The sequence below is a fragment of the Thermobia domestica genome, chromosome 5, assembly GCF_964235325.1.
Source record: "Thermobia domestica chromosome 5, izTheDome1.hap1.1, whole genome shotgun sequence".
Classification (NCBI taxonomy): domain Eukaryota; kingdom Metazoa; phylum Arthropoda; class Insecta; order Zygentoma; family Lepismatidae; genus Thermobia; species Thermobia domestica.
The window spans coordinates 183219005-183236946 of NC_137458.1; the positions used below are offsets into that span (position 1 = coordinate 183219005).

At 36.1% G+C, this 17942-nt stretch overlaps 1 protein-coding gene across 49 annotated transcripts in view; it reads right to left on the bottom strand.

The window, feature by feature from the left end:
• The window catches only part of LOC145686312 (uncharacterized), a 955404-nt gene that overhangs the window by 309050 nt on the left and 628412 nt on the right, over nucleotides 1-17942 (bottom strand). For all 49 annotated transcript variants that reach the window (XM_081759464.1, XM_081759467.1, XM_081759462.1 and 46 more), the window contains one exon: nucleotides 14665-14818. In XM_081759464.1, the coding sequence (XP_081615590.1) occupies nucleotides 14665-14818 (154 nt within the window). The remainder of the gene's footprint in view (nucleotides 1-14664; nucleotides 14819-17942) is intronic.

The window sequence follows — 17942 nt, forward strand, 5'->3', positions numbered from 1 at the left end:
TAACTCGTAACAATTATTCACCTTAACCTTATTATTTTATAAAACGCGATCTTTGCAACATAAAAAAAACATTGATTAAAAATAAAATTATTAGACATAATTTTCGATTTAAAAACGAATACTGCCACATTATATACTGTAATTCAAAGAAATAAAAGCACTGATTACACATGAATCAGAAAATGCTTGAAAGTAGACGAAAATATCTAATCTAGAACAACTGCTGGAAATAAGTTGGTAAATCACTATCTCCATTGACAGACCTTCTCCAATTCTCCTTATTCCAACATCTTTTTCTTTCTAGGGAAGAGAAGATCTTGCTTGTCACACTGAGTATGCACTGAAATTGAAATAGAAACACTTGAAAAAGTTTCACCCTGGCCGGGATTCAAACCCGGATCTACCGAATAGAAATTGAATGCGCTAACCACTCACCTACCGCGCCACTTAACTCTCCACCAAAACTAATAACTACTTAAAATCGTTTCATGGAAAAATATAAACAAGGTACTCAAATATAACAAAAACAAATATAAACAAAATATAAATAAGAAAATATAAGCAGCTTCTGTGAGTGTCCTAATGACTTACTCGAGATTTTATTAACTCAAAAACAAGTTATATAGTCGTTCCTCAATGAGGAAAATATCAGGGAATGTTCTTCAAGTTGAGGCTACGTCATCGGCAGAGCCGTAACATGTGGGGAAAAATGCCCCCCAGAGAAGCTCCTCGCCGTGCGAGGAGGCCCATTTTCAGACAAAATTTTCTTACCCTAAATACGGTGCGAACATGAAATTAGAAATGAAGCATCAAATAGAATCAAACTTATATAATAACATTACATAAATAAAAAAGCACACAAAAGGTAAATAGAACAAAAATGAGTCGTGGACCCATTTCAGTAATATTTATTCGTATGGCTTTAAAATTTATCAATATTGTCCCCTTTGTCATGTATGGAATGGGCCCAGGGAGTAACTAACGGAACCGCAAACCTTCCCGTGCGGGAGGGACGCATAAAGAGTAAGAGAAGGATGGAAAGAGAGGACCCAATAATTAGGAAAATGGCTTTTCTAGGGGGCGCAAATACGCGTATTAATCCTTGCCCCTTCCCTAGAAAAAAATCTAAGTTACGGCGCTGCCACGACGGGATTCGAACCCGTGTCTCTGCCATAGAAGTTTCATAATTTGCCAATCTACCACACATTCCTCATACAAAGATAAAACAATAAACTAGTAGTTACGGAAGATAAAAATAGAACTTTCTTTTTCTACACGTGTTGATGCAATTCAAAGAATGCGAAAATAATGTCTGTCGCAGGCACGTAGCCAAAGGGTGGGTCCGGGAGTTTGGACCCTTCCCCTTCGAGACCAGAAATGAAAAAAATATGGAAAGATGAAACAAAAAGAAACGAGAAAAAGAAGAATCAGCGTTAAAAATATAAAGCTACAGCAACCGTTTGGTTACTCTTTCTTATGAGGAGCTTTGTGTGGGGGGAAACAAGAGGGGGGAGTCAAGTTAAAAATGAATATTATTGTAACGGAGAATTCTGAATTCCATCTAGCTCCATGCTAATCCTATGGACTACAAATGAAAATCAGATAGACTCTCAGGTAGAACTTAATACCAATAATATGAGCCTGGCAACATAGATTCCAGTGACACTTGTTAAAGAAATTGAAAACTAATGCATTTCGCGGCAGGATGTTTTCACTTCATAGTTTGTTACTAAAATACTTACTAACATATCCTCATTTTATTGTCTTAACAAACCAATATGGGTACGTTGTCAGTAAATTAGTTTATATTGATCGAGCCTTTCGTGGGTAATCACAATATTTGATGTCACCACGACCCCTGATTACCAAATCCTGGCTAAACGAACAAAAATATTTTACCAGTAAAATAATTTAGAATGACCCAGCTCCTGGTGTGATAACCTCAATATTTCGTCACGGATCCCCGCTATTACGAAATTCTGGCTACGTGCCTGTCTGCCGGCTTGCATTTTCGCAGATTCCAAGAATTTTCGATATCCTTTGATCTTATTGGCCGATACAGATAGGACATTAAGAGTCATGGCCTACATATGGCGGAAATTAAGGCCAACTGCTGTCAGCCTTCGTGGCCGAGCGTTCTAAGGCAACATTCTAGTAATGAAAATAGTTTTTGGCGTGGGTTCAAACCTTACCCAAGGATTTTTTAAATTTGCATAACACCTTTTTCACTAAAATAGGATTGAAAATAATACTGAAAAAAAGTGATTTACCGATTACTTTTTTTTTACTTTTCATAACACGTTTTTCATTAAAATACGCTTGCAGTTTTACTATACGGATCAGTAGTAGCAGTAGTAGTAGTAGTAGTAGGAGGAGGAGGAGGAGGGGGAGGAGGAACGGATTAGAAGCCCCGCAGGGGTTGGTTAGGTTCTGTTCTCTTGCTCAAATTTTTCTGGTACATTTTACATGACCAGCTTCAAACAGCTGGCTAGGGTAGCGCGCGAATAATGAAGCTCTTGGGATCGGCGTAAATGCTGCCGGCTCTTCTTGTTTGGAAATTAGAAGTTACGATGAGGAAGAATAGTAGTCATGTAAATCGGGAGCAGTTAAAAACGATGAGGTAGCCTGAACTTGAAGAACGTTTCGTGATATTTTCCTCATTGACGAAGGTCTATATAACTTGCTTTTGAGTTAAAGAAGGAAATCTCGAGGAAGTCATTAAGACAATCACAAGGAACGTCTTCTCGTACGAGCATTAGTATTTTGTACAGTCTTACATGCAACGATTTTAACTAGCTAAAATTTAGATAAAAGGTTAAGTGACGCGGTAGGTAAGTGGTTAGCGTATTGAACTTCTGTTCGACGGGCCCCAGTTCGAATTCCGGCCAGGTTGAAACTTTATCAAATGTTTCAATTTCAATTTCAATACATACTCAGTGTGACACGAAAGATCTCTTCTCTAGAAAGAAAATGATGTTGGAATGAGAAGAATTGGAGAAGGTCTCTCAATGGAGGCAATCATTTGGTCTCTCAATGGAGGCAATCATTTACAAACTTATTTCTAGCAGTTGTTCTAGATTTGATATTTTCAGCTACTTTTAAGCATTTCCTGACAAATGCGGGTCAGTATTTTTATCTCTCTAAACATATAGTATATAAAGAAATAATACGTTATATACACAACAATATTGAGATTAATATATGGTGCTCTTTGGAAAACACGATCTGAACCATAGAGATTCAACTTAGAATGGAGAACTGTTTTGTTAGTCACCTAGTTTACAATTTTACCTGCATGAACACCTGGATCAGGTCTACCAACTGCTGTCAGTGCAGAGAAAAGTTACGTGTAAGTTGGGTTGTATCTGTCTAGGTGTTCTCAAAACTGCAAATGACCTGGACCCCAAGTAATGGAATTTGAGCGCTTAGGGGGAAGATACTTTTGTGGTTGGGTGTACAAGTGTTCCTGAATGGCGGCCATCTTTGTTGTCTGTGGAGTGTCAATTTTTGCATTTGCAATCATGTACGAAAACTACAGTTGCTCAGGACATTCGAATCAAATAAAAACCAAACAAAACAAAACCGAATGTTTACAGGAGATACTGAGGTACACGGAGAACATATACTCTTCCTTTAAATAAATATGCAGGGTTGCAAACCAATGTATGAAATCACATGAAAAAGTACAGAAAACTACACCTTTAAAGGGCACCTGTATTTTGGAATGACATAAAGTGCGCGGTTCACAACTTTTGTGCTGGATTCTATTGAATGTAACAAGTCTGCAGAAATATTCACAGCTATGATACTACTGGCATCGTAGATTTATGGAAGTCCAAAAGTTAAAGTTTGTGATTTTGATGCCATTTTGGGGCGTAGTATCTCAGGAGGGCCAAGTACTAAAAATTGCGCTTAGGCCACAAAATAATTCTCTATGTGAATAAATTATTGCAAAAATTATGACTGATATTACATGGAGAAAAAAAGTTAGAACATGGTAAAAAAAAAAAAAAAGCGAAGGAAGCACGTGCGTGACGACGGTCGTAGCCCGGAAAAATTTAAGTTTGGATATGTTTCATGCTAGATCTCAAAAACTACGCACAGTGCAGCAATTAGGCTTGCTTTTGTCTGTGTTCAGTCGTGCAAAAGCTTGCGAGTAGCGTTTGTCTCATCTTTCTAGCTCCATGATCATTGCCACGTGTATATGGTTAGAAGTTAGCTCCCCTTGCAGCCACGACACCCATCGTTGAACTGGACCGCGGTATTGAAGCACCTACTGTATCAGCAAAGTATCACTGAAATCCAATCCAGTTACGGAAGTTAATATGTTCACAAGATTGCGTTATATAGGATACATAGGTGTAACGCAACCTTGTGGACACATGAACTTTCGTAACTGGGATTGAATTTCAATGACACTTTGCTGATACAGTTACTGCCGCGATCCAGTTCGACGATGAGTGTCGTAGGTGCAAGGGATATGCTGCAGCGCGCGTGAGGACTTCGATTGATTTCCTATGTTTTATACGGTGAGCACCCACGTCTTCTGCCGATACATCGCATGTCTCTTTTCAGTCTTCGGAGCAACTCCACCATTTCGTCGCCGAAGTGCTAGGTAAGGGCAATCATGTCTCTTTCGAGTGTTCTGTGCATTTCGTACCTTATGACGAATCTCGCCGCTCGTCGACTATCGCCTTACAATACGCGAAGGATTCGTTTCCGTACCTCACACCGCCTCCTGCCTCCAATTTTGAAAGCCTACGTGCAGTTTCATCTTCGGTGTGCCCTAGTGTTTCAGTGTCGTCTTTCTCGAACACACAAAAAACTGTGACAGTTGCGGATAGTGCCAGTGCTTCAGTGAGTGTTAGCGTCGCTTTGACTTCGTAATCCGTTACAGTGCTGCCCCACTCAAGTTACTAACTCTTGTTAACACAATTTCTTAAACATAATATGTAGGATGGTGAAGATCTTTCTAGAACAGCGTTTCCCAACCGGTGTGCCGCGGCACAGTGGTGTGCCGCGAATGGGCCCCTGGTGTGCCGCGAGGAAATGAAAACAAAATTATTAATTATATAGGAACCTAATTGCAAGACAGGAAATATGTGTATTTAAATTTCACATTACTATGAACCTCTACAATGAAAAAATACTGTAATTGTAATACAGTATATTATTTTACATACATTATTACTACATAGATTGTATTTCGAAAACAGAATTTTATTAATATTTAAAATTGTGACGTATATTATCCATGTTAATAAATTATAAGTTTCACACTGTGTTACTTCTCTGTTCATTTTTAATGTTGAAAAAAGTATTAATTATCACTGTTATGACCATTTTTGTTTCTTTATTGTTACAGATTATTTCGTAACTTGAAATTTTAAAATCTCATTATATCCTTTCGACAAAGCAAACACTCATACAAATTAGCGCAATTCTGTTTTAAAAGTACAAGAGATTTGTTTGTTCGTTCGTAATTTAGTGATATTCCTTGTGAAAGGTTGGATACATTCTTCGAAAAAGAAAGTGTATTTTTTAAAAGACTGAGTTCTATATTTCATTGGAATTGTTTTCTATTTTTTAATTTGAATGAAAAGTAAGTATAATGATTTACGATGGAGGAAAACCAGTGATCGAGCTTTATTCTTTGTGAGAAGGAGGTCAGTAATCAAAGAAAACAAATACGACGGTATTTTCTATTTACAAATAATAATAATAATACCTATGAGTGTGCCGTGAGAATTCAAGTTAGACCCGTAGTGTGCCGCAAGTTGAAAAAGGTTGGGAAACGCTGTTCTAGAACAATCACGTCAGATCCTAACGCTGCGTTGGTCGAATCTTTTCAAGCCATCACAAATCAGCTCTAGCGCCTCTGTAAAAATACTGCCTCTGGTCAACGAGGTTCTCATCACAGAGCAACTTTCGATCTCCAAGCTGCTGTGTACTATTTAGAGCACACCAAGCGGAACCTTCCTTGGACAAGCGGGACGCCACAGAAATACGATATATTTTGATTTGTTTTTCTCTCATAGAACATTTTACGGACGCACACCGTCAATTTCTTATCGAACGAATTAAACTATTGTTTATCGCTCTCCAGTATGATTGAAGAACAGCCGCTCTTAATGCGTATTTCACCGTCATTCGCGGCCTCAACATTCAGTTTCCTCAGCTGCCTTTTCGACCGCCGACGACGAATAACAAGAAAACGACGACTACTGATCCATTGAATGCAACCAAGTCGAATAATGAATTGCCGCAAGTAGACTTCTTGAAGCCTCTACCGCTGAAGGAGCATTAACCAACCCTTTACAAGACGATCCAGATCCTCTTCAATTTTGGCTTATTGACAATCCACTTGCTAAACCTGTGATACAAATAGATCTCAAGCCTGAGGACATATGGTGGCCCCCAGAGAACCCGCGTGCGCTTTTTGTATATATATTGCACAAGAACGCAACTTCAGGATCTTTGTATCCAAGAGCAGAGGCATGTGTTGCCTGAGGACTGGGAATTCTGGAGAGACCTTATCAACCGTCTGCCAGGGATGCCTCCTAATCGCGATTATTATGATGAAGAAAAAGGAGAGCACGAAGATACTCCTTTGGAGGCGGACTCCTCTTCCTCTTCCCTCTCCAATGATGACCAGAGTGAATCAGTGCCTCTCTTTTTTCAATCACAACATGTTTAGCCTACGGATAGCCACTTTGATACACCCGGTACATTTTGTTGTACCTCAGAAGTTACCCATCACCCGCCTTTAGCGGCGGCTCGTGCTAAACGCCAAACACGTATTTCTTACATAATTGTGCTACGTGAGCTTGAAGACAGTGGAATTATGGAAGAAGGGCCACGTATTGTGAACTCTTTTCCGGTGTTTTATATTCCAGAAGGAACTCAGTTCGAGTGATATATGATTGTGTTCTATAATCCATACATGAAAATGGACGTAGGAGGAAACAAACACCTTCTAATCGCGATAGAAAAGGAACGACTCATACTGTATGAAGGGAGACATAGCTTCCTAGTAGGGTTTGAACGAAAGATTATTTACGACGTACTTCTTTACGACTTTTATATATATTTTTTTCATATATGATTTTTACAGAATCAATTGAGATATTAAATTTGAAGAAATAGTTTGAGGAGTGTTAGCAACATTGGTTATTTTACACTTTTTCAACAACTTAAATTTATCGAGTTGAATACAGTATTTAAAATTCAGCTAAATAATTCTGTTGCATACATGATAGGTGTTGATAGTGCAATGTCACTTTCTTTCTTTTACCTAATATTAGAATTTAAAAACTACCTTCAAAAGTAAAAAATCACTGGAGGCCCCGAAAGTGGGGACTGTTTTTATAGGGAGAGGTACAACGTCGGTTTCGGCGCTATTCGATGTCACTTCCCTCTTGTATAACTTAGGAGCCACCACTGCTTTGTTCAAAAATGCAATCCAACGGAAACTCGTTTACCGTCATCATGAAACAGATATCGTCGATTATATTTTTATATATTATAATAACGTACAAGCACAATTTTTTAATAAGTTGAGCACTTGGTCACTTATTCATCATAAGGAAATCACGCAAGAAATTCCATCTCCCGAGTCTAGTGACTTTTGATACACCATTTTCACGCCTTTTGCTCTCACTTTATAATAGTCATTACAATGAAAATAATATGGTATAAAATCAGTTTGATCCAAGTGCCAACTATTTTCAAAAAAGTATCTCAAACTGTTTATCATATTCCCGTAATTACAAGACAAATCGATTTGAATGTGAACGGAAAAAAATTATAGAAATCCTCCCTGCTCCTTAGAAGCGAAGTTTTTAAATTGCTAGGACATGTGTCCAGTTATTTTTAATGAAGAGTATATATACTAAAATTCATTTTCTTAACTTGAGAGGCTTCTAAGACATTATTTTTGTCATAAATTTTGATTCCCCTATCCCCTTAAGATGCGCAATTTAATCGAAGTGACATAATGAAATCCCTGTTCGAGGTACGTATTAGTTATGTTCAAAAAATAATTTCAGACAGTTCACCCTGTTGTATACATGTAAACGTTACAGTTACGATATAAAGGCTATGACATATATTACCACAATATGTACAATTCTGAACTAATTATTTTGATGTTAAATGGGTTCTTCCTTTTTCTTTAAATATCTTATACAATACGAAATGATTAAGTCAGTATAGTGTTAACATTTTTGGACAATTAACCTAAAACACGATATATTTTGTTTAAACTTAACTCATTTCCTACCATGATTCGGATTAGGAAGCACATTTCAAACGTACATTCGATTAGTGTTCCACAATAGTCAAAAAATATTGCATTTTATCTCTGTTTTAAGAAATATAAATGATTTAAATCAAAGATTTAAAAAAAAATCATTGGATTTAAATCGTGATTTTAATCTCTTTGATTTAATCCATCAATGCTGGTTATATACGATCCCGGTTTGATAACAGCTTGACAGATTTTAATTAACTTACCTAGATCTCAGGAACTTGTCATCTTCCAGACTCTGGCTTGGGTCGTTTGAACTTTAAATCAGAAAAATATCACTATCTTAATAAAGTATTTACATATTTTTTTTTTAAACCAAATTGTACACTCTAAATTTAGGATCATGTTCTGTGAAGACCCCTTTTCTTACAGTGAGATATACTATGTGCATAATTTATTGAAATAAACGCTTCGAGTTAACTTACTTAGATTGTCCACTCTTCGTTCTTCAATACATAGAGACCCTGCTTCTGTTCACTATTTTGTATGCAAGATTACATTTCCCAATTAACAGTTTCCATCCAATTATAGCACTCTCCATCGTAATGCAATATTATGCTTTATGTGTAGGTTGGAGCAATTTTATCTTTCAAGGAAGTGGGAAATTGTGTTCATCATGTCTTCCCAATACCTAGTATATATTCGTTACATGGAGATTTCATACATATGTTTCTATCCTGTGCTAATTATTATTTTAAATATCTTCTTTCAAACTTCATCTTTTGGTGCGGCAAGCGATAATGTATTCGCAATATCAAGTGGGCTTTAATACTAACTCTCTTTTCAATCTTTCGCTAGGCCAAATATCTGGCACTCACTCCACTCTGCGATATTTAACAGTGAACAGTTTCCCCACGTGATCTTGACATCTGACCCATGTTTTCACAATCTTGTCATCTATACCTAAATTGCTTGTAATCTCTCCACTAGAATTGTCGTTATAGTAATTTGTTTCAGTAGTATATCATTTTCTGAGTCTCTGAACTTACCTGAAGATCTCAGACTCTTTGCTCCATATTTCGAAGTACTCCACGAATGTCGAAGTTAGAAAGAAGAAACATTGTGTAAACAACGCTCAACAAGAATGCTATCATTTCTATGAACATAAGGAGAGAATTAATGTGGTGATCTCTATTAAGAGATACGTATCTTCGGCACTGTCAACTCTAGTGTAAATAATGTTATCATGTTGCCTACTTATCTGTAAGTTTTATGAGTATAATCATAAAATAAATAGTGATATATACTAAAATTTCATTGCTTGCGGAATACCATTTATTATTATGAAAGTAGATACAATTACTGTACTTCAGGAAACACCCAACATGTAATAAAATTGGAGCAGAAGTTACTTATTACAGCATTAAATGATAGTCTCACAGTTGGATTTTTTCTTAATGTTGAAGTTACCGGCTAAAAGCAATCAGTTAGATCTCATAAAATTGTGTTGGTTTATACACTTGGTATAAATTTATTTACTTAAGAAGAAGAAAAAGAAAAGAAAAAGAAGAAAAGAAAGAAAAAAGAAAAAGAAGAAGAACTACTACTACTACTACTACTACTACTACTACTACTACTACTAATAATAATAATAATAATAATAATAATAATAATAATAATAATAATAATAATAATAAAATGAGCATACAAAAAAGTAAAAGGATTGCATATGACATATATAAAAACTCATGACCAAGATAAAAAAAAGTGGAATATCCGAAGAAAACAATGAACTAAGCATAGAAGAGAGGAAAAGATAATAGGAAAATAAAAGATGAGAGAGAGGAAAAAAAGCAACCTAAAAAACCTTTAAAAAAATCTTTCAAATGACACCTTTGAATTTAGGAAGACACTATGTAGTTGCTATTAGAGATTGATATTGCATTCCTGAGACGTACACTTGTACAAGCAATAGGAATGAAAAAAAATCATATATCTATTTTTTTTTTTAATAGAGGTTGTTTTCATTTGAAACCAGAGTTTTTAAAGAAACTGAAATTTTCATTTTTCTGGCTTTTTAAGACTTTCTTATTCAAGCACGACTTTTTGTTTCCCTGTAGTGAATCCGACAATTAAAAAAATGCGTATACAACTTCCGTTACTTGGAAGTCCTATGTCAAAAATAGAATATCTTACCGATTTTATGATGCGTATACTAAGGAAACAAAAGAGGTTTCAAATAATTTTAACAAACTTATTCATCCCGTTCGAAAGACGAACATTTCAGCTAGTTATTTTATAAATCGGCCCAAACCTTGGAAATATGATTATTCTCATTTTCATACAAAGGTTTTAATCTGCTTAGTTGACAATTATCTTATATTCATTGTATGATATATTTTCTGGTCTACTGCGATTTCTACCTAAGAACTTTTCATACCACTCAATAATAATAATAATAATAATTAATAATAATAATAATAATAATAATAATAATAATAATAATAATAATAATTAATAATAATAATAATAATTAATAATAATAATAATAATAATAATAATAATAATAATAATAATAATAATAATAATAATAATAATAATAAGTAAAAGGATACTGCACTTTTTTTATCTTAGTCATGAGTTTTTTATTTATATGACATATGCAATTCTTTTACTTTTTTGTATGCTCATATTATTTTTATTATTATTATTATTATTATTATTAGTCTTATGAATCAGTGTATTTTACTTGATATGCTTATTATTTTCAGAGTGCCGCCTCGAGCAGACCTTTGCCTCCAATTAAAAAAAATGCTCAAACTCCAAAGGAGAGGTTGCCAGTCGTCATTAGATCACTGTGAAGTTGGGATAATTTTATTAGAACCACGTCTGCGTCAATTTTGTCTTATGGGCAGGACCGAATTCTGCTGGAAGATTCATTGAGTATTGGCAACGAGGGTATTGACTAAGATGTCACAACTACAGGTGTCGAAACATCAGACTCGTGAGTTTTGTCGGAGTAGGGTTTTGTGAGTCCATGATATGTGATCCCCACAGTACCATCACTCAGTCGGGATGCACTCTGGGAGCGGATATAACAGTTTCGTTGAACGATGTTGCATATACTTGGTCATTTTGTTAATTCAAGGACTTCTCAGTAGTGAAAATGGTTTCGTCCGTAAACAAGATGTGGTCTGAATCACTTGTGAGTCGCGAAAGCTGTTACTGTTCTTTAACTATTCCGCCGTACTTGCGGAGTTGGGGAACATTCTTTGTAGTATTTCTAGGCCTGAAGATCTAGGTCATCATGCAGAATATGAAACATGGTAAATGGGTGCAGTCTCTTTACACTGTCCATAAAATTTCATTCCGTTGCAGTAATCTGCGATCATTTTTGGTGTTCAGTGGAGCGCTTACAGTATGTATAGATTATAATTATTTGTGAAAGCTTGCTGGTATGGTCCAGTAGATAATTACATGAGTACTCCTAAGTGGTTGGAGGAGTCTGAACATCTCACTTGACTCTTAACTGCCTTACGCACGTCCATTTTTTCTACTTTTCTTTGAACCCTACTCTATCCGAAACCAACAGGAGGTTCAAACATTATAATAATCACCATACTCTACCACCACCCTAAACGGATTACGTTTCTGTAGTTTTACATGGCTACGTACAATCGCATGACGTTTACATTAACATTTTTTTCTAGACCATTGTCCATCAAGGAAATAACTGGCGCAACCTCCACTCACTCGCAGCTCGCAACAAAACCCTATGCCTGTCGAGGGCATACAGCTGCCGGGGAATCCGCTGACAAGATAATAAAGCAAGTGTTCCTAACTTAATTGGGGTGTTATGTCAGACTGATTGCAACAAACATTCTGTGCGTCTTCATACCTTTCCAAGAGTAATTTTATGAGCAAGGTGACTGTACTACTTTCCTAATTCTCAAAAACTGCAACATGTCTAATTGAGTAGTTTGACACGCTGACTGGCGAGTACAAGATGAAGTCGCAAGTAACAGTTCCATTTGCTAGGGAAAGGCTGTTTCTATAACATTATATTATACTGACATCTATTTTTGTGATTAGTACGAATTTTCAGTATACAAGCATTTTATTGAGTTCGCCCTTACTACCTGGAGCGCCTAATATGTTAAATAACACACAAACATTGATTGAACCTGCTCTTGCGCACTTGAGTCCCATCATGTTCACGCATATTCTAACTTCGAACGTACATACAAAACCTAAACATCAACATGGGCTGGTAACTTCCCTCCGTGAAAAGAATACATAAATTGAGCCTGTTATTCCATAGTGTACTCCACCATCATTCAACGTGTATATATATATATATTCGTATGTGAGAGAAAGTTTCTTAATAACTACTGGCGGAATCTGAACCAAATTTCGTTAAGTATGTAGGAAGAAGGATCGCTATATTTCGTGGTGCAGCTCGGCCAGAGAGAGAGACTAGTCGTACAAGAATGAGGAAAATCTGCACGATATATAAGAAAATCAGAAATAAGTTCAACAGACCAAAATAAACGCCTATTCATTTTGGCATTTTCCTTTCTAAGGGAAAGAGGAACGACTTTCTCTACAAATACGAAAAGTGGCTGCCAAGAGGAGTTTGGTATTACTACTTGAATATCTTCAATGTAATTTGCTGGTGTTTTCATTGCACGTAACTTTTGTTAAGTTCGTCCCGGAATACCTGAAATAAAGACACGAATACATATTTAATATGAAAAATATGTCCAAAATTTACAGATCATTTATTTCAGTCTCTCGAAACAAGGCGGGTATCTTGTATGTTTTTGGTACAAATCTATGTACAACAAGACAGACTTGCCTCCATTACTATCGGAAATCACGTTTGTTCTGAACAAACAATGCACTAGCGCTTCTACGAACTATTACACTGTACGAAGTCATTACGAAGTAATAAGTATTCCGTCTATTAGAAAAATATGCACATCAGATAATACTGTCAAACAAGTCCTATAATAAATATATATTTGATGCATTGCAAAACAATGGTTTGAACATATACTTTAGATACAGAAAAAGATTCATACTTCTATATGTCTGTATCATGTATGTATAATTCTGAACACTATCAATGGATGTCTATCAGTTGTGTTCAATATATGTAAGTACACTGTTCAGATCTTTGCAAGTTTTGGATAGTAGCGAACGCCTTATAATCTTAGAAATGCTGGATCCGGAAAATGTCAGAACATTTTTTAATGCTAATTAGACAAGTGTTAAATCATGCACTGGTACGAGCAAAATATGAGAATATGAGAAAAAGAAAGAAAAAAAAAAACACACACACACACACACACACTTTCTAACACACATACACCAAACTCTCCACCTGTTACACACGGATGTTCTTGCTCTCGAGTACTGCTCTTGATACAAGAGCAAGTATAAAAATTGGGATATATTCTTTCGATACTCAGTCTTTATCTAAAATTTCAAGACAAATAAATCTTATATTTACTTAACTTTAGATACTCAATTGGCATGATTGAACTTTCATATCGTCGCATGAGAACCAGAGGAACATAACTCCATTTTTGTAGGTTTACAGGCGAGAGGACAAAAATATTATTTTCTTAGAAAGATGTGTTTTTAATAAGATGATAATTGAGCTACATTACAACAGATGATTGACAAGGAGAACCGATGGGGTTACGTTCCATTTACACTAAGTGGAGTTTTCAAAATTATGTCCAAGCATGAAGAAAACGAAAACCGCATTTATGGAGTTACGTTCCTCTGGTTCTCATGCGACGACAAGTTATTCCTCCTTTTATCCCTGTAACTTGTTTTCATTCCTCTAACCTGTTTTATCCAGGGGCGTCATTTAGGGGGGCAGGGAGGGGCATTTGCCCCCCCCCTGAGTTTGAGATTATGTAGATTTTATTAATAGAATAGTAGTAAATCAGTGAAAAACGCGAAATTTTACTTATATCAAGGGGTCTTGCCCCCCCCCCCCAAGCAAAATCTGAAATGACGCTCCTGGTTTTATCCATTATGTAAGTCTTCAAATAAGAGCTCACACATGGCTTACAAATATTAAGATACTCTGGAGAAACATATGGAGGGCCAAGTACGTGAATTTTCTAAATACTTGTGTAAAGCTTTAGAGCACCATTAAGTTTTTAATTAAAACTACCTGATTACTCAATATTATTCTTGTAATTGCTACATTTCGAATTTATTTAGAGTCCTAAACTTAAATATGCTTTCTTTTATTGTTGTTTTCGATTTACATAGTGTAGTGTGGGGGAAAAAAATACGCAAGTTTATCAACTACAACACTTTTTATGAGAATATATCAATAATTCACCATCATGGTAGTTTATTTATTTTTATTTTTTTTCATAAAATATACCTACCCTCAGGAATCTCTGGTCTCTGTGCGTTTTCTTCCATTTGTCGGAACATGGACAGAACCTTACTTGCAGTGTTCGTTCGAATATCTTCGTCTATTTTATCGTCTGCTCGCACCACAGAAGGATCACGATAGATCTCCTTTTCTGGGGAATCCTCCTACAACAATCAATTTAATATTGAAAATACTTAAGCTTGGATTTAGTTAGAGTGCACTAACAACTAAAGAAACTCTACAATATTGTTGATCATGAAGTTTGTCTGCAAATAAAATAGCTGGTTAACAATAATACACATAAGTGCATTACTTCTTTTATACACGCGCCACGATTTAATTTTATTCATATATAAGCAATGATACAGAACATGAAAAAAATACTTTTTCGTTTTCAATTGCCTTTGAATAAAATAATGACACTCCATCGAATACTTTGCATATTCATTCGATTTTATGTGCCACCATTACCTAGTAACTTATCTGAATTCAGGCGCAGTAGCAAACCTGACTTGAGATGCAAGACTGTTGCGGTTGTTGAATCTAATATCCCGAAAAAGTTGATAAAAATAGTTGGAAGAACTCAACTACTGCTTGGATATACGCCATGTAATAAAACGTAAATAAACGAGCACGTATATGTATATATAAAGTGTATAGCACTTTATACATACATATTTTACATTATCACCACTGGTTAATTCTTCTCGGATTGTTTTATTTCGGACTTCTGTTGGGCGAAGAAACTTAAAGTTTTCTTGTTTGGTTGGTTATAGTTTAATGATCATTTTCAGGCAGAGGTTATACGAAATAAAGACCTACAGCTTAAGGCAGAATCGAAACGAACACAATATGTTCCAATTTTAATGCTCTCTCACCGGGAATCGCACCTGGGACCCCGTGCACCAAAGCCGTGGATCCGATAGCCACTACATCAGCGGGATACGTTCTCTAAAAAAGTTTTTCTTAAAATTAAACTGCACAACTAGGGCTGCAATGGAATTTTTACTACATAAAGGCCTTCAAAATTCGGTATCATACGTAGTACATTTCTTTTCAATATTTCTGTTTTATGTTATGATACACTTTGTTCGTTATGGGTTATTTCAAACCAAGATCGGACGGAATCAACACAATTTTTGAATTTAATTCTTCCGCATCTGACCAAAGGAAGAGGAGCAGGAACGGGTCCAGTACACGGTAAGATCGGAAGAATCATGTTCAACAGTTTTTCCAAGATCGTAGTTTACAAAGAAGCAAAAATACTGTACATAAAATATTTTATTCAGTCGTGAAAATTGTCATAATTTGAGTTTTCTAGCACGGTCCAGTTGTTTGTGGATAAGACTGGTGTTTCTTGCCGTGTAAGTCCGGATGAAAGAATTCTAAGATGTTTGTCGAGGGGTAGTATAGAAAAGGAAACCCGAGATTCATGGAGGAGAATCAAGACAAAGTAAGGAGCGTTTGTTATACGAGCTCAGGGTGTCCACTCTCAAAGCGTTTTGAAATTCCCGGTTTTCCCGGCTCTACTAGATAAATTCCCGGTTATAACGGGCACTAAAAGACGAATATTTTGCGAAAGAGGGGGAAGGATTATTATTTAGTTCCCTCCCGAACAACATAAAATTATACTATCGAAAGAAATTATATTTTCTTGCCTGTTTTCATTACTTCCCGATAAGTGCATTGATTTTTTTCTTCCAGAAGAGCAGCTTCTTTTTTCCCCTCAGCAATTACCTTTGCCTTTTTAGCTTCCAATTCCAGCCTTTCTCACGTCACACGTTTTCTCTCTCTTTCCATCTTTTCCTTTTCACTCAAATCCTTCGCCTTTTTCTTCAAATGTTCAGTATACCGAGCATGTGCATTTCTGGCCGCATGTATCATATCTTTGTTGATTTTAATTGACTCCAATTCACCTAATGCACTCACACCATCATACACTTGTCTCATGGCAATAAGGCTCTCCTGTTTGATTCTCAAAAATCCATTTAGAATTTACAGAAAATCTTCTCTCTACTGATACATTTCCGTGTAACAGTATCAAAATACATTGTATAAAATCATTAAGTTCTTGTACACTGTCCTCACTGAATACGCTAAGAAGTTCAACATAAAATGCATCCAGACGCTTCTCCTTTCTTTTAAACGTTTTGCAGTGATTAATAGATTCAGGTGACGAAAATACCTTCCAATATTGTCCCATAATTTTATCTGCTTTGCTTCCGTAAACCATTGTTTAGCTACCATCTCCTCCAAAGATAATGTCACACGTTCTCCGCTAGTGTCAGGTTGTGACCAATAAGCACAGGGTCGAGACACGAAATAGCTCGAGTAAGTTTGTATTTCAATGGTGACCTATCCATTATTTTACTAATCATCGCTGCGATAGCTTCTGTGCACGTTCGTCGCAGTGCTAGCTTGTCTAGATCCGTTATTTCCTTGATTCCAAACATGGCATTCCTAGTTCCAAAGCCTATGTCCACATCTTTAGCAGGAAGAAGATTGTTTGGATCTGATATATCTATTTTTCTGAACAGATGAACCTGCTTTATTAAGAACATCACCCTTCACTATTTTTTCCATTAATCTTTGTACGAAAGAAGTGTGCTCTTCATGCGAAAAGGGTCCCATGGGTTAGTCTGTTTGAAATTCGGTCAGAAATGGTTTCACCATTGAAGCAATAGTTGAGAAAAATGCTAATTTTGGTGCTAGCATTTTGTCGTGCAAATTTTTTCTCTACAAATGAGAACGTTGTCGAGTTAGGTGTGATGCAACATTAATAAGGCTCGGGATGCAACGTCACTGTTTTCTACCCATCTAACAGCACAAAACTTCTTTGGGAAAATATCAGATTCAGTGTAATAAGTGTAGTCCGACCTTCGTGCTGGCGAGTTTTTGAATAAATAAGACAAAGCACGTAAAAACCCTACTAAGTCCCAATCTGTCTTCTGCATGTCGGTTTGAACGCCCCATTAACTATATGAAGACCGCAACTACCAATGCTTAACAACACTGGACTTTCCGGCGTATGTTGCAGTTCAAGTTGCAAATCTGACAATAGTTTAAAATTGACACTTGGCCCATCCTGAATAAGTTTCACCTGAATGAGTTTCTTTAAAACGTCCGAAGATACCTTTTCATTGATACCTTTTAACATATCTGACGCTGTTGAGTATTCGAGGAAAACAGATGTAAACATTTTGTTGTAACAAGAGATTTATTTGAATCCCAAAATCGTACATGTAAATCCATTTGTTGCCTCTGAGAAACTTTATTCAATGATTCGTC